General features: G+C 44.1%; 1 protein-coding gene across 1 annotated transcript in view; it reads left to right on the forward strand.

Annotated features, from left to right (window-relative positions):
- Positions 1 to 8340: 8340 nt before the first annotated feature.
- The window catches only part of HEPHL1 (hephaestin like 1), a 38310-nt gene continuing 21457 nt past the window's right edge, over positions 8341 to 25193 (forward strand). Inside the window, exons 1-7 of the mRNA XM_050892538.1 lie at positions 8341 to 8510; positions 17865 to 18109; positions 18896 to 19108; positions 20933 to 21112; positions 22840 to 23094; positions 24132 to 24300; positions 25033 to 25172. Of these exons, the coding sequence (XP_050748495.1) occupies positions 8341 to 8510; positions 17865 to 18109; positions 18896 to 19108; positions 20933 to 21112; positions 22840 to 23094; positions 24132 to 24300; positions 25033 to 25172 (1372 nt within the window). The remainder of the gene's footprint in view (positions 8511 to 17864; positions 18110 to 18895; positions 19109 to 20932; positions 21113 to 22839; positions 23095 to 24131; positions 24301 to 25032; positions 25173 to 25193) is intronic.

Here is a 25193-nt window from a genome sequence, read left to right on the forward strand (position 1 = left end):
AAATGCAGCTGATGTTGTCCCAAGCCAGTTCACCAGCTGATATTAAATGCACTAGATGCTTTTACTTGGGAAAGAGCAAACACGAAAACCATTTGGATTCATACAGCAGTCAGAGGAGGGTTCAGCGGTTGCTGGATTCGCCCAGGACATTGCAGATTCAGCTACAACCTCCTTCCACTGATGGGCTGAAACTGCCCCTGAAGGAGGTGAGGGATGCAGGTGCCCAACTGCTGGTCTAGCCTGGTACTCTCTGGCCCAGGATCTGCCTTCGCGACCCTTCATGCTCTGAAGCAAAGGTGGGATGGCTCAGATCAATGCGTCTCACCCCAGCGCATCCCAGTCCCGCTACACCACTGGCCTTGGTCATGCTTCCCACCCCCTCTGCTGAGCCAGCGCCAGCCCTTTTGCAGCCACGCGTGAGAGGTTTCAGCATCTGGCTGGGAGCCACTTGGTTTTTTCACTCCTCTATCTGTCTGCCTGTCTAGTCAGGCATTAGATAAAGGAACAAATTACTGCGGAGCATCTCATCACTGCATGTAAACACCTCTGTGGTGTGCACCCAGCCCCTGGCACCCTAGGGAGAATGAAAACTAATTGTGAGAGACTCACCGGGCGCCTGGGAGGCAAGAGGGATGAGCTGCCACCAAGCCCACGCTCATCTCCTTCCTGCTGAGCAGCTGATTGACAGCAACTTGTTACCGCCAGGAATTTGTCTTACATATCCAAATACTTCAACTTGTTCTTTGAGAATTTTGACTTTTTTTTAATGAGTGAAATATTTTCAATCCTCATTGCTGCAGAGGAAAACTTCAAAACTTGATCTGCTCAAAAATCAGAGACCAAATAAGGAGAATTAACATTTACTATCTTTTGTAAAAAACTTTTCCTTTTTTGAGAGCCTGACTTGTGATTTTTAAATACCCTAGAATAGTGATATTGTGCTTTTTGGCTAACAGGGCACTTTTAAAAAGCAGCTCTGGCAAAAAAAACCCCATGTGCGGTAAGTCACTACATGCATTGCTTTTCTCTGGGTTTGTGCTCCTTTCCTCGCTCCTTGTCTGGTTTATCTGACTGGTAAGATTAGGAGCACTGCAGGGCAGGGAGGGTCCCTGTCTGTGTATTTGCACTGTGTCTTGCCACTTGTAAAGCAAGCAAGTAATTATCACCCTTGCTGCTTTCATGTCTACTTGCACAATAGAAATAATTAATAGTAACAGCAATGCTTTGCCTATCTGCGGCTCCTTTCATCTGAAGACCTTAAAGTGCTTGACAGGCATTAACTAAATTAGCTTCCAAATACCTGGAGAAGGAGTCAGATATAATGATCCCCACTTTGCAGATGAGCACACATGAGGAGAAGCGAAGGTTAACTGAGTGCCTACAGTTAGTCAGCTGAAACCATGTTTCCTCCATTGGGGGAGGTTGCTCAGCACTTCTGAGGCTCAGACTGTTTTCTCAGGTCCCCAAAGGTGGGTTTTGATGTCCACTTTTTGCTTCCAAAACATACAGACTGTGGACCTGTGTGAGCTGCCCCAAGTCCTGCAGAAGCTGAAGGAAGTATTTCAGGCACCGTGGTTCATGAAGTTTCCCATTCAAACTACTAACCTGGCCTGGGAAAGGAGGAAGCTCTGCTGACACCATGTTGGCATCACTGTGAGTAGGCAAAGCGAGGGTCACTCTGTCTGAGTTTTAGTTCTGATTTCAGAAATGTAACTGGACTCTGGCACAGAAACACTCCAGCTCGGACCCAGGGGTGGTGCAGCCACATTTGCATCATGCTGCTTTTCACTTCATAACCCTTTTGGAGAGGATTCTGCATCTAAGTTGGCAGATTTGCTCAGTCTTGTATGCATGGTGCAGGCTTACCAGGCTGCACCCCTGCCACAGTGTTCACAAGCCCTTACTTGCAAAGAAAGATGCCAAGAGCCCTGACCCAACTCTGGAGTCTTAAACCAGTCATCTTGTCTCCTGCACGTCTCTGTTAAACCAAGGGTGCTCTGCACCTCCCAAGATTGTACCCAGCAGGGAAAAGGAGAGACTAGGCAAGAGCTGGGCAGAGAAGAGAAGGAATCCTCAGTAGGGACTATATAGGATTCAGTACTAACTCAGAATGATAGAACAAAGGCAAATAATGTTTTGGAAGACCACAGCAAGCTCTTAAAGGTGATAACTGGGTTGGTGGACGGGAGAGGGGTTTTTCCATAGACTGTGGAATTTCTAATTCTGTAGAAATTATTTTCCTTTTTAATACCAGACCTGAAAGGTTTCCATTCCGGGAATGGCACTCTGGCAGTAACATAGGCTTCTTCAAATAGGAAGCAACAGAGTCACTGAAGAGTGGTAGGGCTGCTCTTTATTGCAAAGCTTCATAGACACAGATGAAAGACACTAAAAGTGATGGCAGTCATCTGCAGATCTCATAAATCACATCATTTCACTGTGGGCAATCATCCAGGCTTCCACAAGGTCATGACATTTTCCCCACTTTCTCCTTTTCAGGCAGAGAAACTGGACAGAAGACATTGTCTGGACAGCAGGTAACTTCTGTTAGCTCCTCCACCACACACAACACCCTCCCATTTAATCAGCAGACCCCAAGCAAAGTGTCACACACCTGCTGGGAATTTGCAGGTTTATAACACTCTTGGGGATGGCTTGCCTGGCAGAGGTGAGTTTGCAACAGTTTGGAAGCCACTTGTGCAGATGTAATGACATCACTTCTTTCTTTTCTTCCTGCAATGCTCAATACCTTCCTTTCTGCTACCGGCTTTAAATAGTCCCGGTTAGTTTTCCAGTGCTGGGGTTTCTTACTACAACTCCCCTATTTACCCATAGAGAAAATGGGGCAATGATCTCATATGAGGAAAACAAAAGGGCCACATTACATCTAAAGTAGGTCAGTGCTGTGAGACGTGGTGGAAGAGGATCCCATGGCGCCCACAGGGCAGCTGGAGGAGGCTGGGCAGGCAGCGGAGCTGCTCAGGGGAGAGCTGAGGTGGACCTTGGCACTGGACCTCGGCACTGGACCTCCTGCTAGCAGGCAGCAAAGGTGGGTATGACAGGGTTTCGCCATGCAACCAGGTCACAGCATCACTCTCACAAACAGTGAAAGTCCAACAAGGTCCTGGTCTCCTCCACCCTCATGCTCAGAGGGAAGGTGGTGGGGCAGGATGGCTGTCGCCTTGCTTCCAGCGCTGGATGGGGAGCCAGGAGACTGGGCTGCCTTCCTGCACGAGTGCCTGGAAGTTACCTAGTCTTCCTCTTTCCTCATTTGTATAATAGGGTTAATAAACACGCTCTGCCCCACAGTGATGACGTAAAGTTAAGCTCTTTCATGTTTGTTAGGTGCTACAATGGGCAGTACCATAGAAACCCATAAATAATGTACCTTGAAGTTCTGTCGAGGTATTAGCCTTGTTTTAGCAGTGCAGATATTACATGAGTTACTACACGCAAGAAGCTTCTCTTAATTAGGATCAAAACTTCCTTTTTTTAGCTTTGCTTTAATGGCTTTTGAGGCTGAACACATTTCACTTGCCCAGTCTATTTGGCAATTTATTATAATCTCTTCAAACTTGCAGCTCCTTTCAGTACACTGTTAAATGCCTTCCTTCTCATTATTGCATCCCTTTACAATCTTCAAATTTAAGTGTCTTTTTTCCCAATGTATAATTAGTTTCTCTAAAGTCTAAATTCAGCTATGGTATCGTCCTTTGTCATCAGTGTGGCAGATACAGGATTTGCCTCAAACCCATGATGGAAAAGAAAGCATCTGTGGGCTGCTTCTGATATAACAGGAGCCTTTCTTTTCCATTTCACACCTTGGCTCAAGATTTGTCCACAACTGGTAATGTACCAAAGTAGCTGTTCTGCAAGGAGAGCATCTGCACAGAGATGTACGGAGAGAATTATTCTGCCCCAATGATCTCCAGACAACCATTGTGGTAAATGTCCAACTGTGACCCTGCGCTGGGTGCATGCACTGAGCCCAAGTGGCTGGAGGGCAACACCAGGGAGCCATGCGGGCTCTGACATGGGAATCTGGAGGGCTGGGTTCAGTCTCCATCCTGCCACAAAGACTTCTGGGCAGATGTGAGTCAGGTCTGCACTGGGCCACCTGTAATATGGGCTACAGCTGCCCTTCTAAAATCCTCACTGATCGCAGACCCTTGTTATTATTGGAGTTTCAGCGGCTTTTTTGACTTTCTGTCTCCAACAGTTTTAGTGCTCAGACTTGGAGTACTCCTGGGAAGTGCTGTATATGCTAAGGAAGCCTTTCTCACCAAAGTCCTATCCAGAATTGGAAATAGAAGTGGTGGATGCCTTGGAGGGCAGACAGTTTTTGAGATTTCCAACCTACCAGTGTGAACTCAAAAGATTCAAGTAATTCAGACACACCTTGTGTGACTATCTAAGACTATAACATAAGGTTTACCTTCTGCTCACTACTGCTGCAACTCAGAAAATGGTTAGAAAGTGCAATAGAAATTGTTTTTCACAGATGTACTATGAGGGTTTTGTATTTAATATGTGTTTGTGGCTGGAGGGCGTGGGAAAACTGATGAAGGGGGAGGATGGCTCGGTTAAAAGAGTGGTGTGAAACTTGGGAGGGTGTAACTCAGGTCCCAGCTTTACCACAGGCACTCTTTGTCACCTTGGGATTGTCACTACAGGCACAGCTCCAGGTTTGGTGGCAATACCAGCTGAGGGTAATCTTATGCTGGAAACAGGCAGACTAATTCCCCAACCTGGATTGCAATGCAGACACAAACCAACATAGCAGAGGGACCAGGAAGGAGTGTCTACGAATGGGAACTCTACTGCTATCAAGAAGAAGCAGAGGGAAGAGGATAGTCGGTCTGCTTGAGCATCAGCTCATCGTCTGCTCGATGGAGAATGCAAGCTGGTTTTCAGTAGTAGGCAGTCTGAATAAAGTGCGCATCTCTGCACTCATGTCACCTAATTTCAAGGAACTGCAGAAGGTCAGCACATCCAGCATCTCTCTTCATTGACCTTATGGCCATCGCCAGGTTAACAGGTATTCTAGTTAATTTACTAACATTAGTTGGCACAAGTCTGGGCTTTAGTGGATTAACTTAAGCTAATTATTGCAATCATTCCTGATGTACTTAAAAAGAAAGCTCCATTGGTGATGTTTCAGAGCTCATTCACAAACTGGTACTCCAGATGTTCACCCTTCAGACCTATGAACATTGCTCCTCATTACCAAACTTCAAAACCCAGCCATGCACTAATTTTAGCCTTCAGAGGGACAGAAAGTCTCAGACAAACCGGTATCCAAACATTTTGCTGAAAGGATCCTGAACAAAGCGACAAACTTAATCCCATTACCTCACTGCCGGAGGGGAGCTTCCCAGAAATTTCCCTGATGCAAGGGCAAAACAGCTGTTCTTTCATCTTTTTCTGAGTCATGCCCACAGCACCTCTCCGGAATGTAAATGTGCCTGGGTTTAATGATGTGACAAGGTAATTAAGTGGTAATGTGTGGATGCAAAGGGTATACAAGTTGCCAGATCTAGTAAATGCTGAAGCCAAGCTAAGGCGTTTACCAGACTTACAACACATTGCTGATATAGGGTGCTAATGCCCACACATTATTCCTGTTACACAAATAATTTTTACGGTAATAGACAAAGAAATTAACTTCATATTTCAATTTTGAATAGTTATTCTAGCAAGAAAGCAACCGGGACCCAATCCTGGGTGCATGAGAAGCAATAGAAAAACTAGGACATAGCACTATTATTATTTAAATTACTATAGTGCAGCCAGGTGCCAGCTCAGAATTGGACACTCCCCCTTCCTGTTCCCCATTAGCTTGATGCACTTGAGTTATATGAGTCCACATATATATAGATTTATATTAAACATATAACAGAATTCTTCAGTTACGAAAAAGCAAGCAGACAGAAGGTCATAGCAGAACTATCTGGATGAAATTGGCCCTGTACCTGGTCTTTAAATATCTCTAACGCCATGCAAATGGCTGATTTAAGCAACTGAACTCTACACAATCTCATTCAAAGTGCATGTTACCCTCTAAATAAACATATTTCCTATTCAAATGCAAAACCCTTACTACTTTATGACAATGAATATTTGCATAACAGGCACCCAGTTCTGTAAACTCAGGTGGCTGAGTGACAGGAGATGAAGTTTGTAGCTTGCCTGGGCTCAGGACAGCTACTCTGGGCAATGGAAGTATTCACTGCAGGATGCTGCACGGTCCCAGGCCCTGTGCAAAGATCACAGTGGGATCCTGTTAACCTCCAGGTGTCACCTTGGCCTTTTCACAGCTTCATAGCCCACCAGCTGGCCCATTGGCCCTACCACAGTTGCATGTCTGATACCTGTGCCACCGGCTGGCAAAGCCTCTGCCTGTCCTGCAGTCATTGTCTTTTCTTTTGCTTTCTAATTATGCCTTTTAGAATCACAGTACTATTAGTTGGCATCATTTGAGTAACCAAGTGACACAACAAAGCAGTGGAAAAAGGAAGATGATTTTTAAGTATCGGTATTTTGGAAGAGAGGATATAGATTGACGTGAGAGGCCTAGAGGTTGGGCAGCGTGTGGTTTGCAGCAGAAGAATGAAGAGATGAGCAAGGTCTTCAAGGTTATCAGGAAGTCTGTGGGTGCCTCTTCTGACGATCAGGATCTCTGTTTATACAACATCTGTATTGTCCTATCACTTCTCCTCCTTCTCACTGTTCGTCAATTAACTGACTTGAGATAATGTACACCAGCATGTATCACAGAGAAGCTTACAGCTGAGGGACTCTTGCTTTTACAGCTATGTTAAGCTGACCATTTGCAATTGTCTGACTGTATCCTTACCTATGTATACTGGGCTTTCAGTCCTTGTAGCTGAAGAGATGCAAAGCATAGCCTAAAGAAACCGAAAGCTTCTTTAGTAAGATACTCTGTGTGTCTGTGTGCCTTGTCTCTTAATTTAGATGAGATCTACCATGGTCCAGGTGGCTGGAGGCTGGGCTGCTGTGAACCTCACCTGCTTTTTGAGTTATTCTCTGTGTGACTTCAGAGACACCTGCACACCAGTGACAGAGAGAGGCATTCAGCATAGCTGACCATACGTGTAGCTGTCGCTATCGCATGCCAGAGGGTGAACCTCATGCGACTGCCGCGTAAAACCACATTCACATGACTGAGCTAGGTCTTGACTGATGACATTAAACCTGTGGCTACCAAATTCGTTTGTGAAGCCTCTTGCACCCCTAGCCACAAGTAACCATTAGCTTCAACGGGAAGAGGTCAGATGGTTCTGGAGCTGAAAGGGGAATTTCACAACTGTTAAAGCTCGCAATGAGTCTCATGAGTAATGCTGTATTCCAGAACTGCAACTTTTTTTTGTCTTTAGTCAGTTAAAAATTAGTAAGAGAGCAGTATGATTTTGCAAAGTGTCTTGCCACCTAGGTGATTTTGGGGGGGATGTTTCCTAAGTGGTTTAGAATATCCTATCAAGTCATACTTGTATAGGTTTACACTTGGCTTTGCCAAGATGGTAATAGAGATGTCCTCTTAGAGGAAGTTAAGCTATAAAGGGAGGGACTGATTTTCTAGAGAGCTACGTGGGCACGTTAATTACCAAAGTTAATAAAAGGGTGATCTTTGTGTGCTTCAATTCTTAGGTGTCCAAATGGAAAGACTTCACAAGGGCTCTAATTTCCAGAAATGTTTGTAAAAAGGGGCCTTGTTTTGGGTACTCTAAAACTGAATATATTCAGATCACTTGCAATCTTAATAAATGGGTCAGAAAATCCCAGAAATTGGAGAGGTACTGGCAAATTCATTCTCTCTCTCTGATAATGCTGGATTATAACCTAGTGTCATGTCATTGAAAAAACCCAATGAAGGCAGCAAGATGCTACCTTTAGAAATCTCAGACACGATAAAAGAGTTAAAATAAAAATTTTAAAAAAGGGTTTTGACAAGGATGGCAAAAACACTGAAAAAACCCCTGCCCCAATATGCCATACCACCTAGTCTGGAAAAAGGAGGACAAAAAAGCATCCAAACTTCCAAAAAACACCAACTGGCTCTAGCCTGGACAGGTAAGTGAGCAATTTATTCATTCACCGAAGGATTGGCAAAGGTCCTGCCATGACAGCAACCTCCTCCCTAGCCCTGCTCTGCATAGCTGGGCTCTCTACCTATCCGAGTCCTAACCTGCTGAAAAGGAGGAGCTTTGCTGTGTCCATTCCTTATTTATAACTTGTTGAGAGCTGGGAGGGAGGGGTGAGCTCTCTGTGGTGCATCCTGCTGCTGCCTGCCCGCTGCCAGCCTCGCAATCACAACTACAAATGCCTCCCGCGCAGCGTGGTGGCTGCCTTCGCGCTCTTGGGTTCCTCTGCCTGTTTGCAGTGGTGGAAGCAAAGACCAGAACCTATTACCTCGGGATTGTGGAAGAGAACTGGGACTATGCACCGTCTGGGAAAAATCTGATCACGGGACAAAACCTCTTAGAGGACAAGTAAGTCACTGGGGGCTCTGACAAATCAGAGGTGTATCGACAGCTCCAAAGAAAATTGGCTAATGTGGTTAGTGTTTCTGTAAATGTCTTAAGATGGCTTTTTTCTTGTTTTTCTTCTGATGATGTTGTCATAGGCGGGATTTCAGCTTCAAGGCAAGAGTAGACTTTGGTTGAATTCTCTTCCATTGTGGCTGATTAAGCAAGGTGATAGTTAGTGTGTATTTGAAGGCGACGTTAACGAACTGTTATTTGTCAAAAAAGTGTCAGGTAGTGGGCTCAAAACCCCCTGTGTGTGTTTCATGGAGATGCAGCTATTTCTGGGACTTGTTATCAAAAGGCAAATTGCAACTTTGCCATAATCAAGCACAGCTCTTTGCAATAAGACATAGAAGTCTGTTTAACTGGCAAAAGATTGTAAGTTTTCTCCCTGTGAGATGATAAAAGTTGCAGGGCTTGGTATGACATTGTAAAATTCAGATGTGTATAGTACCTGTGAATGAGATACAAGTAGATGGTCCATATATCTCTGCAATATATGCAACTGTGGAGACCTCCATTTAGGAAACCTATTTAGATAAGTGCTTAAATGTACAACAGCGAATGGTCACACTGAAGTCCCAGCGATCACCTGTGCTGAAACTGGAGTGCGTAGGTAAACACTGTGATGAATCGTGCCCCTGCCAGTGGAAAACAGGTGCCCGCATTGCTGGGGTTGGCTGCGTGTCCCTCCCACACCAGGAGAGCTGGCCTGGACATCGGATGGGGATGGCACAGACCCTTGGTGCCTCTCTACAGCGTGGGCTTCAAACATGTATGGGAATATGTTTAAGAGTTCATTGATATCTTTGACACCCTAGAGATAGTTTGGGGGTCCTTCCTCTGAGTCTAGGCTTGGGGTTGGGGTGGGAGCTGTGAGCGAGTGAGGGGGCCCTGGTGTCCATATCAGGTCTGGAGGCCCTAGTGTCCATATCAGGTCTGGAGGCACACTGGGAGCTGGATGCTGCGTCCCAGAAGTTAGAAATGGAAATGTCCTTTCTGACTTTTCAGGAAATCCCAAGGAATGCCAGACTTTTCTCTAGTGGCCAGTAGTTTCAGAATCACTCCTGGTTGGATTTCATAAAAAATTTTGCCACAGGCAGGAGGCAAGAAAGAGTTTTATTTTTCAACACAAATTTATGCTTATGCTCTTAACAGCTAGAGGTCCCAGATAGCATCCAAGTCAATCGTTGTTGCTTTTATAGGCAGAATTCAGGGTAATAGTTTGTTCCCAGCCCGTGAAAACAAGCTCTGCTGGCAAGGTTATTCTTCAGTTGTGTTAAAAACTTGAATTTCTCACTTCCCTACTCTTTTTAGCAGAGGATAACTTTCTGCACTCCCTAAACTGGAAGACCTCTCACTAAAAATAGTTCAGCTTTAAGTGAAGGCCAGCTACTTGTAAATCCACCCCAATACCATAGAGAGATTGGAATCTGTTCTGTAAATTATACTTTTAAGGCTGTCTGCACTTTGTGCTCACTGAACATCAAGTGGCACATTTACTTTAAAGTCTGTGACATAAATGCGATGCCTTTTACATGGCACGACAGGGAGGGAGGATAGCTTATGTCTTCAGTCATTGCTGTAATGTAATAATTACAGAATGTTAATTCCAAAGGGTTTACCCACAGAGGATTTTAATGTAGACTATACATTAACAGCTGGGGAGCTGTTTGCGATGAACTCCCTACATGCAGAACAATAAAAAGTTATTCTTGTAACTAGTTTACTCCATTTCCAAACTGTATTGAGTTGAGCTAGAATAAAGTGCTATATTCTGGAAAAATAGTGTGTCTGCATAAGCATGTGGACTAAATAGCGAACCAGTAATAGCTATTTTGACTATTTAGCTCTTTAGGATAACCTCTAATGTAAATTTAAAACAGTGTACTAATGGATTACTTTTCAGCTAATTAATTGGTTCCTATGGACATTATCAAAAACATAGTTCCATAAACAAAGTTTAAGGGTCAGTTACTAGGTAAGGACAGGAATGCATTTTGAGCCAGCTGTGTTCTGCAAGCAGCAACGCTTGGGCTCGCTGAGCCTAGCACTTCTCACCTTGTGATGCATCTTCACAGCACCCATCTGATGGGGCACTATCCCACTTTTATTGATAGGGAAGTGAAGATAAAGAGGTTGCAAACAAACTGATTATCTTTAAAAGAGTCGGTGCATACACATAAAGGAATGCTCCCTTTGATTCCAGCTACCCCACAGAGATATAATCAAAACCATTTATTTTTCATTACTTAATAAAAATGCTGAATTAGCAAGGGTGTAATGGAAAGTATTACATTACCTGGATCAAATAGTGAGATTTAAGAGATGATTTTCAATGTTGCTGTGCCAAAGTCAATAATACCTTCCTCAGCCTTTAGTTTTTAGCAGTAAAGAGGAGAAAGGAGACTTCAGTAGCTGAGGCATGGGGCTGGAAATCAGGTGAGCTGGTTCTGGCACCAGGCACAGCTACGCTGCTCAGTGCCCGCTCTGTTGGTGCTGAGTGAGCTGCCTCCTGAGCCAGGAGCCGTGGAGCTGCATCAGCACCTCCCTGGGTGTGAGCTGAAAAGGCTGCCTCTCGTCAGTGCTGATTAACCCAAACACAGCCCTGTGTTAACAGAACTATTCTGCTTGGATGCTAATTTTTATTATGTCTTGTGTTGCTGCAGTGCTCAAGGGCCAGCCTGCTGCTCGCACAGAGCAAGTATCTTGCTGTGCATCAGTGCTTCTTATGTAAAGAGTGTAATGAGGCTGTTCGCCTCAGCCATTTGTCTTGTCTACTTGAAGCCTCGAGCTGTTCCACTAATTCTCATAATGTGGAGGGAATTTATGAATGAAACCAAGACATTTCACTCTCAGTTCTCCCTTTGAGAAGTAAGCTGACATTTTCTGAAGCACACAGGACTTTGGAAATCACAGACCCAAATTATGGCCACTGAGTACAGGTGAGCTGGGGAGGTGTTCAGCATCCCCTCCCACCTGATACAACTGGTGAAAGAGTTGACGTCGTTAAACCATGGTGGACTGGACACACAGGGTGCAAGGTGCTGTCAGTGCTGCTGGACATGCTGCAGATCCCAGTGAGATTTTGTGGGTTAGGGCATGAATATTGCTGCAGTAGGAGGGTGAGCTCAGAAGTTGCCTGCTACCTTTAGTGGTCACATAGGAAACGGCCTTTCAAGAGAAAAATACACCTAGGTGTCGTGGCTTGACATACATCAGTCTTTCCCTCCCTACTGTGGCTCAGCCCTCAGGATTAGAGTTTGGTTGATAATCTCTTTAAATTAATTTGGTACTAGTTTATATGATGGACACTTAAACCTTGCTCTGCTGGTGGTAGATGTTATTAAGTTTTGCCTGATGTAACAGCTCATCTCTTCTCTTTAGGCCACCAATCCTACATTTATCTGGGCCAAGTCTTGCACCCACCAACACTAACGGGTGTTTTTTGTTACCACAGCATCAAACACAGTTTGTGCAATTTGCCTATGAGGAGATCCCACCCAGATAAATGACAGTGAAACTGTCGTCACAGATGCTAAACTAATGGCTGAGTCATCATGCAGCCAAATGACCCAATTGCATCAGCGGAGATGATCATTGTGGGAAGGGTCAACATCAAAAGGGCATTCAAGGTGAAATCCTGTCTCTAATGAAGCCTGAGAGGAGTTTTGTTATTGACTTCAGGAGAAGAAGAAGTTTATTCTAGGAGAGAAACCATTATAGCCACACTTAACCAGCAACACCTCAGAGCTTTGTCTAAGATTTTATGGGTTTGATTGACCTCTTCCATGGCTCATGTGGGTCAGAAAATGCCTAAAACATCCTTTGGTTTAGAATGTCATTGTGTCTCTCTCTTTTGAGGACACACAACTTAGTTTGTTGTTTGATGCTTTGTGGTCAGGGCACCATCTACAAGTGTGAGTTGGCACCACTGGTCCCCCTCCACTGGCCATCCCTCTAGCATAGACATTGCATTGGCCTTAGCACGGGAGTCATGGTTTGGCAGAGGGTAACCCTGAAAAGGTTACATGACCCAGGGATTAAGATGATTAGGACAGCCTGGAGCCATGGACACTGTCCTGGCTTACTCCAGCCACAGGAAAAAAGGGAAACTCTGAGGAAAAAAACCTGTTATAAACCCAGCCATAGGGTATGTGAAGAGGGTAGAGAGTAAGGAAGGTTTCACCACCAACAGATTTTAGGGATCAAACCCATAAATATAGTTGTTTAAATGGTTGTCAGTGTAAAATCTATGGGACTCTAGTGGAACAAAGGTAATAAAATAAAGTTTGCATTTGCCTACAGTTGCACCCAGGAGCGTATTGGGCATGCTAACCGCAGAAGAAAATTTGGGACTCCACATCTGGTAGTTATTTGAAGTGCTGATTTTTCAGTGGTGATTACAGCGGCAAACAAACTCAGCAGGCTTTGAAATTGTATCAGTAGAGGGATCTGGCTCCAGTCTACTGAGGAGCTGTTTATTTGGCCATCCGCAACATGTAGTTCTTTCCGTTTCTTGCTGCACACTGTAACATAGTACTCATGTAAGCACCTCTTGAAAAAAATAACCTCTGTTAGGTTGCAGCTCTGTTTCTTAAGATCAAAGGTAACAGAAACAATAAAAATGTTGGGAAAATACTTTTTCTGTGTGATAAAAGAAATAGGTGTAGAAATTGCACTTAACTCATGGTCCTACCCTAACTCATGGTCCTACCCTGAGATGGCAGATTATCTGCCTGTCTAGTCTTGATTTGAAGTAGAATCTACATGACACTCTTGTTTTACTCTTTCTCTCCTTTGGAAGAGTTGTAGTGCTCATCATTGCAGGGAGATGGATGTCTGTAATTATGTTAATACTTATTTTAAGGAATTAGAGTTAATTCCCTATTAATAACTCCCTGTCCCACTCGTGCATTGCCAACTTTTCTTGGAGCTTAAGAACTGCTGAGAGTGGTCAAGTGGCAAAATGAAATCAGGCACAGAAATAAAGGCAGGATTTGCATGGTTTTCTTAGTCTGAACAAGTTTTTTTATGCCCTGATTCACAAGCCTGCTTACCTCTATATGTAACCTCAAGACTGTCCCGACTGCAGGAGATGAAAGAGAGAATTTAAGAAGCTTGCATGGGTACAGCTCCAGAGGACGGAGTATTCCCCTTTCCTATAAGAAGTGGGACTGGCTGATCATCACAACTTTCTGCACATGAAGTGCAGGCTGACAACTGAGTTGGAGGGAGATATAGTCAAGATTTAGACGAACAGCTCTTACAACTGCACAAGACCAGAAAGATGGAAGAGGTTCAGGCAGCGATATTACAAAGCCACCAGGAGGATGAAGCAGTTTGAAGCGAGCAGGGGAGCATGAAGAAGCAGGCAGAATATTTGTTTTCTTGTGACAAGAGAGGAATGGCAGATAGGAGACATTTTGGCAGGGGGTGCCCTGTAGGCACATTGTGACCACTGGAAGAAAGAGGCAAATGCAGATTCAGAGAATTGGATGTGTTTAACCATTACAGCATTTGGAGAAGCCACTGCTGCAATAACATATTGGGAAGTCAATGGGTGGGAAAGAATGAAACAGGAGATGCAGTTGAAGGGGATGTTTAACTTGGTGACTGAAAATGTGAAGTGTTTCCCAAGGAAGCAGATGCCATCAAAAGAAGACAGGGAATGGTGTTTGAGAACTGTTGTCAAAGACAGGAGATGAAAGGTCAGCAGGACACTATCCTGAAGCCAAGAAAAACTCCGAGGGACTCTGGAGATGGGTGGTAAGGAACTGCGGGGTGGGAGGTGCACTGGTACCAATGGCACTGGCAGCAGAAACTTCGTGGAGCATTGACAAGAAGCAGCTCACACTGAAAGAAAGAGGAGGGAGAGGGGGGAAACCTCTGTGTTCCACTGATGGAGCAGCGGGGGCTGTGGCGCTGACCCTGTGCCAGCTCCCTCCAACACATCTGCTGGCTGCACTGTGGCACTGGGTAGAGGTACCAGCCCCACAGTGTGGCCACATGACCATGATCCAGGTATCTGGGAGTGCAGAGGAGAAGTCACTCACACCCATGCACCCTTTCTATGAACTTCCTATGGCTGATACCATTAGCTCCAGTGTGGGCAGTCTTTCTGCAAAGGACTTTAAGCACTGTAATGTGCAGCACAGCAACACTTGTAAAGAGGCACAGAGCTACCAGCTACTGGCAAGGCTGAGGTGGGCACTCAGAAGTCCTCCTGGATGAAATGGGGCAGCCCGGACACCTAGAGTGGGACTCACAACAACCAGTGTGCTCTGTTCTTGGGTACTGAGGGCAACCAAAAGGATGTGCTGAAAATACGTGCCTCTGTATAGGTAGAAGAACTGGGCTCTACCCCTCCCAGACAGAAGGAGGAGTGAGGCTGAAGTGTCTGCACTCCAAGAAACTCCCAAACATCAGGGTATTTTGGGTAGGAAATTCTTCTGCCCTTTGGAGAGTGTGGATCTAGAAGGAAGGGAAGCTGTGGAAGAGCCTGTCTGTAATACAACAGCAAGGACATCAGTGGCATGTGGGATTTGTCTCCCAGAGTTGATTGGTTGTTTTCTTTTGGACAATGATTAAACAAAACCCATAATTAACCAGGGCCAAGAGGCCAGGTTGCTCCTTTCATGCTGTGATTCTTTTCTGGCTCTATGACTCTTGCATTGCTTGATGCCCTGCACAGAAGAGCATCACCTACATTGTGACTGGCTGCAGCTGATGATACCCATTGCACTGACAGCGGGCTCTGCAGGTCTGAATGGGTGGAGCATTTGAATGGGCCTCCTTTCAGAAAGCTGGCAGTAAAAAGACTTCTTTTCCTGACTCCTAGATGGCTTTAAGTAGGAGACAGGCACAGATCTAGCCAACAGAGATGTTACAGCATGGCTTTAGGCACTGAGAAAGTCGATGGTGCCTAAACCTACAGGATTTTCTCAGGGTGATTTCTTGAACTTCAATACCTAACTCGATTTTGGGGTCCCTGATCTATGCGTTTAAAGGAGTTAGGCTCATGTCAAGCATTTGACAAAGCCTGATCAAGAAGTGACTTTTTCTGGAGTGCAGTTCTCCTTCTGCACGAGAGACAGTGTATCCCAGGGGTGTGAAGTTATGGGAGAGTGTGCAATGTTGTCTGGCCAGAAAGCCAAGGACATAAGGGCACTGTCATCATGGGGAAAGCACGGTGCCACTGCAGCACCTCATTTAAAATATTTGGTGGCTGATGAAAATGGAAAAAATTCTGCTGAAAAGTATCTCCTGAAAGTAAGTACTTTCTGAAAAAAAATCTATTTGATTTTTTTCTAGAGAAAATTTCTTATAAACTATTTTAAAAATGAACTTATGATTTGAATTAGGGCATAGCCACATGAATACATTGCCATGAGGTAAGGAAGCATGTGCATTTACACTGCACTACTACTGACACCACCTACTACTCTGTGGTAAGGGATCTTGTAGCAGCTCTTCCCTCCAGGCAGTGGAAGGTATCTTCTTGGTGAGCATGGTGTGACTTGCCAGGTCTTGCTGTGCACACAGGCAGTTACCGCAGACCTGCTAATTCACTGAAAATCCAGACTTCTTGGCAACTCATTCCTTAACCATGCTTTTGGGGTGTATTTGTCTGACATACGTTATTCTGTGAAGAAGCAGACTGAGAAGCTTCTGTCCCTTCCCCTCCATCCTAGCCAACTGCTTCTGCCACAGCAGTATCATTGGTGACGTTTTCATTTGTGCCAAAATAGCCCTTGGCTTGTTATAAAGCACATTTTTCAAATGAAAAAGCATTCTTTTTGGAGCCTTTTATGTCTGGATCAGTTCAGGGATCTGGTTTAGACAGTGGCCACGGAGGTCTAATGACCACAGATGGGGGATGTTGTGAGTTATGGTGTCAAGCAGAGATGGCTTGAAAAGGCGGAGTAGTAGATCTTATGGTGAAGAAATTATAGCAAATCATACCTTTCAACTCACGTGACATCCAACACTTAGGTTGCTGGCACTGCACAAAAGCACCTAAACAAAATCGGTTCAAGCAGGTGAACTGACCAGTCACAAAAACTCACTATAAATATGAAATTGCTGTGTTTCTGCCAGTGAAACTTCAGGAAAATTTAGCTCAGCTTTGTTATGAGTTTGTTAGAAAGCATGAAAATTCAAACAATCTTCAGGGGATGCAAAAACTCATGGAGCAGTCAACTATGGTGAAATTGGTCATACAGTCCACTGCTGGTTACGTAGCAAAAAGAGGTTCATTTCTACCCTCTTTGTGTGGAATATTTAGGGATGAAAAATGTGTATCATATTTGTCAGCTGTAACCTGGAGAGAAGAAAAAAAGATTTTATATCATAACAGATGGGAAGAACATGGGTTGCCAGTATCATGTTACGGTTAAAAGGGCAAAACTAAATCCCAGTTGTGTAAGAAATATTGACTGGGAGCATCTCTGGCTTTAGCTGGAATACTACTTGCCTATGGTGTGAAGTTCATGTGTTCAGACTTCAAAAGAGATAGAGAAATATTGGAAGGCTTTCAGAAGAGAGCTTTGGGAAAGATTTGTGGCGTAAAAATGTCAGTGTACTTGGTTTGTCCAGAAGAAGGGTAGGAGGCAATTTAGTCAATTAATTAAAACTTATGCAAGTGCCTGCATAGAAAAGAAGCTCTTGATGGTATGTGGCTTCTTTGATCTGAGAGAGGGCTTGATGGGAACCAGTGGTTGGAGTGTGGAGCTAGATGATATTAGACTACAAATGCAGTCCAGGATTCGAAGGGAGCAGGTATTTAATAGCTATAATATGTCAACTACTGACCGTATGGTGGGTTCTCCATCACTTGAAGTTGCTATAAACATAGACTCTGGAATGAAGAAACGATGCATTTCATGCAAAAAATATTTCATGCTACTCTTCTGGGGTGTCAAACTAGTTTATTAGAATCACTCCTTTTGGCTTTCGAAAAAACTTAATTTGGTTTTCTTTTCCTTCTGAACAGTCATGCTTTCAGATGTGAGGTTTCAAACCTTCAAAATAGGGAGAAGCTGCTAAAACTGTACAGAAAGGCCTGAGTGGCTGGTCCTCAAGTGAAGGCTTGTAGTAACCGTGCTAAAGACCAGACCTGCAAGTAGGATGACTGTTAATGTACAGAAAGGGCCTTGGACCCTGCTAGCACTATCCAGGTTTGCTCCTCAGCGTTTATTCCACCAGCTATGTGATATGTCCCAGGGAACTATTTATCTGCACTGCAAGCACTAGTTATTTGATCAACTCTTAAAGGAGTTCTTTTGTCTCTAAATTATTTTCCCTTCCCAACACTAGGTTTGCAAGTGTGTATGCCACAAGAGGAGCGAACCGGATAGGACGTGTGTACAAAAAGGCTATTTTTAGGCAATTCACAGATGACACTTACTCCCAGGAGATCCCCAAAGCAGCCTGGCTGGGGTTCCTTGGGCCAGTCCTAAAGGCAGAAGAAGAGGATGTCTTTATCGTCCATCTAAAAAACTTTGCTTCCCGCCCATACTCTGTGCATCCGCACGGGGTCTTCTATGACAAGGACTCTGAAGGTAAAAGTTGGTTTGCCTTTTCCTCTCCTTTTTCCCTGGAGTACCTAATATCATGGCTAAAAGTTTGTCCAAGCATTTATTGTTCTGGCCATTGACATGAGAGGACTTTAGATCACCCTCTCATAAACTCATCAGTAATTGCAGCTGATGACTAAAAACAGGAACAGCCTCGTCTCTTAAAACTTTTTGCCACAAACCTTCGACGCCTGGGATAAATCCAGTACTGAAACAGGTTAGGTGGGTCTTTTTTCCTGAATTATTTTCCTGAATTATAAGTCACGGAAGCATCTTCCCTCCTTCCTTCTACTTCCAGCCTGTTTAAATGGATGGAGTTCTTGTAAGTAAATGTTTTCCTCTCTATAGGGCTACAACAGGCATGATTTAATTTTCAGAATCCCAAACCTATGCATGTGTATTTTGGTTAGAGGACTGTATGGATTTGCCTACATTCATTACTCTCATAAGTTTTCTGTGAGAAGATATGCAATGTTAGCTGACAAAATGTGTGGATGACTGATGAGAGTAAAAAGCCAAGGAAAAATTAGAGCCTGTTAATGCATTTTTAAAGCTTTGTCTACTGATAAATAATGGATTTTAACTCTCAACATTTTTTTGATGGTTTTACCAGAACTTCTGATTTTTTTCACAATTTCTCAGTGATTCTGTGTTTGTGAGTGCTGTTATTATTTTATAAATCTGTTGTAAAATAGAAGAAATTACACATTTATTTAAGGAAAACAGTTAAGGGGGGGGCTAAAAGCTTCCTTTTTCCTTTTAATATATTAGGAGCACTTTACCCTGATGGAACTGGCGGTAAAAGCAAAGAGGACGACTTTGTTGTTCCCGGTGGAAATTACACGTACACATGGCCAGTAAGGAAAGATTATTCCCCAACTTTGGCAGACTCAAACTGCTTGACTTGGATTTATCATTCTCACATTGACACACCAAGAGATATTGCATCTGGTTTAATTGGGCCACTGCTGGTTTGTAAAAAAGGTACTGAGCTAGAAACACTGATAAAGCAAGCCCCTCTGCCAAGCTTGGCATCTTAACAGTCATTTTTGCTTACAGGTATAAACATGATGGTCTAGAGTCTATCCCTACATAGCCCATAAAAAGGGGCAAGGAATAGCTGGGCCATTCCAGGAGCATCCCAGGGTAGGTATTGTAGCTCTGGGACAACCCCCTTCCTGCTCCCCTTTGGCTTCACGAGAGATTTGCCTCGGCTGGTGGAGGGACTGCAGCATGCTCTGTGGCCAGCCAGTCGTGGCCGAGACCGAAAATAAATGTTCCCAAACTGGGATCATTTCAGGACAAGCAAAGGACTCATTGCCCCGGAAATGAAATTAGGGCTGGGCACCTGACTTTGACATTGGCATTTACATATTTGAAACCCCAATGTTCTTTGTCATTTTTTCCCCATACGGATTATATATTTATTTTTGCTCACAAGTTGTATATTACAACTGTACGGGGATGTGCACTGAACAGCTGAGGTGACAGCCTGTCCTATGTACTTTATAGCCTGCTAATTTTGCGCTGGAGCCATCAGGGACCATGTACCAGCCCTCTCCCCTCTATCAGCTGAGCCATCGCCCCCTCTCCCCCTGGGCACGTGTAACTCTGCCACTTCTTTCCAGTACCTCCCACAGTACAAAATCAGCCCTGATTTTATATACAGAACATATAAGTGAAGCAGGTTTTATATATGAAGAAGAGAAAGACTTTAACGTAGAAAGGATAGGCCTGGTCTCCAGCTTAACTCACACAATTAAAATGCCTCAGACTTTTATTCTCCCAGAGAGCCTTTGAAATCTGCAGACTGCCTGAATATGCAAAACTGAGCTGATAACTATGCGATAATACATGAAGCTAGGAGATAGCACATTCAAAACAATCCTAGCCTGAAAGGCCAGGTTATCTGCATGTTTCATCTTGAATTCATCAAGGTGGATATCTGCACGGTGCTACTGCTGTAGTCCTCCATCCAACAGTGGTGGGTGGCTCCTTACAGGACTGACAGCAAGGTTCTGGGGCTTCCTCCCGTAAGAGACAGGGGAAGCAAAGGTTTTCACGGGTTCAGAGGTAGACTGGACGATTAGATGAAGTCTAAAGCTGCCAATCGTTAATAATAGACTACTTTTAGTATCACCACTCCTATAGTCTCAGGTTGTTCCCCAAATGGTCACTCAGATACTGATACTGAACTTAGCCTGAATAGATTATATTCATCCTGCCTTCAACCTTTTTAAATTTAAGTATCTAGTCTTAGATAATTGTCGAGGTTTCCTCGTTAGTCTGTGGAGAGTGAGACACATTTAGACAGCCATTCTGAGGGTATGTTTCACCAGTCACTTCAATGCAACAGAAATGCAGGCTGCCACTTGTCTCTCCTTAATTCCTGGTCAAAAAAAAAGTCACTGGTTTCTGACTGGATCAGGCCCATGACCTAGCTTACTGTGTAGGCACACAGATGCTAACACTGAGTAAAGGGCAAGGTTGGGTGCAGTGGACCAAAGATGGGGAAAATGGGACCACAGATACTGGCAGGTACTTGTGCTTGTGTGAAATCAAAGAGATCCTGAAATATCAGCTTGACTTAGATGAGATGAACTGCCTTCTGGAGGCACTCATCTGTTCAAAGGCTGTTGGAGGGGGGTCAAGATGTCTTAGAAGAGCAAAACTAGGTGAGATTCATCCTGCCCTATAGATCACAGGCAGAGCACCATATTTCCTCGAGTGCTCCAAAGTTATTGTCACTTTTAAATTCAATCCCCTCGAAGGCTTTTTTTATCACTTTCCTTTTCGTTTGCAATTTAGGAACTGCAGATGAGACCTCAATAGAAGGCACTGGTGCTGCTAATGCTTTTGCCCTGATGTTTAGCATTGTAGATGAAAACTTCAGCTGGTACCTTGATGAGAATATAAACACCTTCTGCTTAGAACCAGCCACAGTTGACAAAGAGGATGAAAGTTTCCAGACCAGCAACCGAATGCATGGTGAGCAGGACTCTTGAGCAAATGGTGACCTACAGCAGTGACCAGGCTCTTTTCATTTCAGTAGGACTTTCTGTCCCTTGTGATGTCTTTCCTTTATCTGTGCCAGCAAGGAATGGGTCAGGATGTTGACGTACTGTGTTGATAAATAGCCTCTCCCTAAACACAGCACAACACACTGGTTTGCAGAAAGGAGATTTGGCTTTCATGCCCAGCTCTGCCACTTGTTTAGCATTTTATCTTAGGCAACAGATTTAAGCCATTTGGTGACTGTTTGACCAGCTGTGAAAAGACGAAAGCAAGCTGCAGGGTACTTTGAGATGTGTGTATTGGAAAAGTCCAGCATTTCTCAAAGGGCCTTGTGGATGGTGGGCTGGCTGGTTGTCCTGGTTTCAGCTGGGATAGAGTTAATTTTCTTCTTAGTAGCTGGTATAGTGCTGTGTTTTGGATTTAGTGTGAGAATAATGTTGATAACACTCTGATGTTTTAGTTGTTGCTGAGTAGCGCTTATCCTAAGTTAAGGACTTTTCAGTTTCCCATGTTCTGCCAGCAAGCAGGTGTGCAAGAAGCTGGGAGGGAGCAGAGCCGGGGCAGCTGACCCGAACTAGCCAAAGGGGTATTCCATACCATGGAACGTCATGCCCAGTATATAAACAGGGGGGAGTTGGCCGGAGGGGTGGATCGCTGCTGAGGCATCGGTCAGTGGATGGTGGGCAATTGCAACACCCAAGAAAAGACAAGTGATGCACAATGCAATTGCTCCGTCACCACCCACTGACTGATGCCCGAGCAGCGATCCACCCCTCCGGCCAACTCCCCCCTGTTTATATACTGGGCATGACGTTCCATGGTATGGAATATCCCTTTGGCCAGTTCGGGTCAGCTGCCCCGGCTCTGCTCCCTCCCAGCTTCTTGCACACCTGCTTGCTGGCAGAGCATGGGAAACTGAAAAGTCCTTGGCTTAAGATAAGTGCTACTTAGCAACAACTAAAACATCAGCATGTTATCAACATTATTCTCACACTAAATCCAAAACACAGCACTGTACCAGCTACTAAGAAGAAAATTAACTCTATCCCAGCTGAAACCAGGACACTGGTACAACCACTCCTGCCCTTCAGAGGTCCATTGGCCAATAGTACTTTGTGCCATTTGGAGATCTGGCGTAAGAAGTTAAATCCAGATATTTCTCGATATTTTGGTTGTTCCATGGAGCCTAGGAGCTAAAATATTTTGCAAAATATGAGTCTCATTCTCCTAGTGTCCTGATACATTGTCAGGTGTGGAAGCTGAAGAAGAGAGAGCTGACTAGACTGATTTGACTGATGTCTTAATTTTCAAATCTAAATTGCTTAAGCCTGGCATATAATGGTATATTTATGACTCAGAATAAGAGGAAATAGATTTCAGACATGCTAAATAGCTGCAGAACAAGTTAACTTCATTATCAGGCCTTTTTGGTGATGACTTGGCCTTTGCAACATCTTGATATCACCCAGGGAGTTTTTTACATACGCAGCGAGAGAATTTGGGCCATTTGATCATCCAGAGCTGTAAGCTGTATCTTCAAAATGTTACTCTTCATCAAGGAGCCTATGAGGGCCTTATTCAGTGTGGACATTCAGACGGTTTCTTTTCTGGGCCAGGAAAGGATCATCCTTAGAAATGGGGTCAGAGGCACTTGGCACTTCTCTTTCACCTCTCATAAAGTCTCCTACTTTTGTTTTTAGCTATTAACGGTTACATTTATGGCAATCTCCCCGTCTTGGAGATGTGTGCTGACACTTCCATGTCCTGGCACTTGTTTGGCATGGGAAGCGAAATAGATATCCACGCCGCATATTTCTACGGCCACACCTTCACTTACAGAGACCAGAGGGCAGATGTCGTTGGTCTGTTCCCAGCAACGTTCATCACAGCGGAGATGACTCCCAGGAACCCCGGGAGGTGGCTGATAACGTGCCAGGTTAATGAGCACTTACGAGGTACGCTGCTATAGATCTCCTGATCCTTCCAGAAGTTCCAGCCTCTATTATGCTTGGAAAAGAAAACTGAGAGATGTTTCCAGGGGAAGCAGGATTTGACACTTTTTTTGTGACTAACTGAACACTGGAACTATTTCACCAGATAAACATCATGAATATGAGTTTAGTCACCAGTGGAAATTATACATGTTGGGCCAAATCTTCAGCTAGTATAAATGACTTAGCTGTGTAATTCATATGAGGAAGGCTTGCTAGACCCAGCGCTGACATCATGCTTTCTATGTAAACTGGAGATTTTGATGAGCAGTGAGAGGAGCCTTCATCATCACTTTTTGTTGTAGATAAGTACCTACACATAAAGAAAAGTCACGCCAGCTGAATGCTTCATAGCGTTTTCCTTTACAGAAATCAGACAAAAATTGGCAGTGTTTTCAGAAACCTTTACGTGAAGGAATTTGATGGTGGTGATGTGATACTTGTGTGGTGTGAAAGCCCAAAAGCGCGTATCGTAACCTAGGTCTCATGACAGCAGGCAATGTGTAATTATCGTATCAGAGACGAGTTGGGAGAATTTTTATTTTTAAGAACTTGCACATTGATTTCAGTGGGATTTGCATCAGGCAAAACAGACTTGATTCTGGCAAGCAGCAAATATCTTCAGCGTGGTAATAACCAGCCTCTATTTCAATGAAAGTCAAGGGGAGATGATGCCGTTTTGCACACTTCAGGAGGCACTCCGACCCCCCAAATCATTCTACCATCCTTACCCAGATTAAGGAATTGAGTAAATAAGCCCACTAAAGAGTGTCATTGATGTCAGTGGGTTTCACCTGTGGCATAAAGTACCACCTTGCAAAAGAAGGGTGCTAGCATCTGGTCCAGTGTAGGCAGAGGAAGTCTTTAAAAATAGAAATTTACCCTAGTAATTGTTTCCAATCCATGTAGCTCCTAGAGAGTTTTGAATGTGCATTTGTATCCATGAGATTGCTGCCTTCGCAGCTGGCCAAGGACTGTCTCCAGAGTCTTTCTCCTCCCAGGTGGCATGGAGGCGCTATACGATGTTCAGATCTGCCAAAAAAACCTGTCTCGGCCTTCACCACTCAGTCACAAGAGAAGATACTATATCGCTGCTGAAGAAATGCTCTGGAATTATGGACCTGACGGTTATGATAAATTCACTGGGCAGGGTTTAAATGCCACTGGCAGGTAAGCTTTCTTGTCCTCTCTTGTTGTGCTTTAATTTCAGGAGTCTGGGTGAGACTTCCCCAGTGATTCACCAGGGCTAGGTCCTGCACTGTTATTAATTTTAATTGAAAGGGGCAGGGAGGAATGGATTTAAACAACCTTGTCAGGAAGTTACATTTGTAACTGCGATGCTCGGAGTTGCCTTCTGGAAGCACTTATCTTGCTCCATTAAGTCCATGGAGAAAGTGAGCCCTGGTGAGGTATGCAAAGTTCAACAGAGTTAATGACCCTACATCAAGACTCCTCAGGCAGCTTTCACACTTAAAATCGGTGTATCATCTCAGAGGTGTCATAATGGTAGATTTTTTCCCCCTGTTTTTACTGATGAAGATGAATTGTATTACAGTATGTCCCAGGAAAGCTAATGAGGATTAGAGACACATTATGCACAGGTAATGGCACAGGTCTTGCCCTAAGGTAGTTAGAGGTAAGTTGACATAGATGTCTCTGTAAGTAAGGGGTTAAACACATGAAAGTCTAATGCACAATGAATGTCCATTTATTAACTAATTTATAACTAATTCATAACTAATTCAGGCCAGTAATATCTCTCTTTGTCTGCTAGAAAAGTGTATGCAAACTAGTGACTTGGGGGGTCATTTCTCCTGTGTCTGGAGTAATACCTTTATCCGAAATGAAGGTTTCTGTCTGAACCTCCAATTATTTAACCAGCCTGATTTGTTAATTCCACAGTGAATCTGCAATATATTTCACACAAGGGACTGACAGAATAGGAGGGCAATACTGGAAAGTTCGCTATGTGGAATATACTGATGCAACATTCAGTAAGAAGAAGATTTTGTCAGAGGACATGAAGCACCTGGGCATACTTGGTACAGTGAATATTTTCCCCT

The sequence above is a fragment of the Gymnogyps californianus genome, chromosome 1 (genome assembly GCF_018139145.2).
Source record: "Gymnogyps californianus isolate 813 chromosome 1, ASM1813914v2, whole genome shotgun sequence".
Taxonomy (NCBI): domain Eukaryota; kingdom Metazoa; phylum Chordata; class Aves; order Accipitriformes; family Cathartidae; genus Gymnogyps; species Gymnogyps californianus.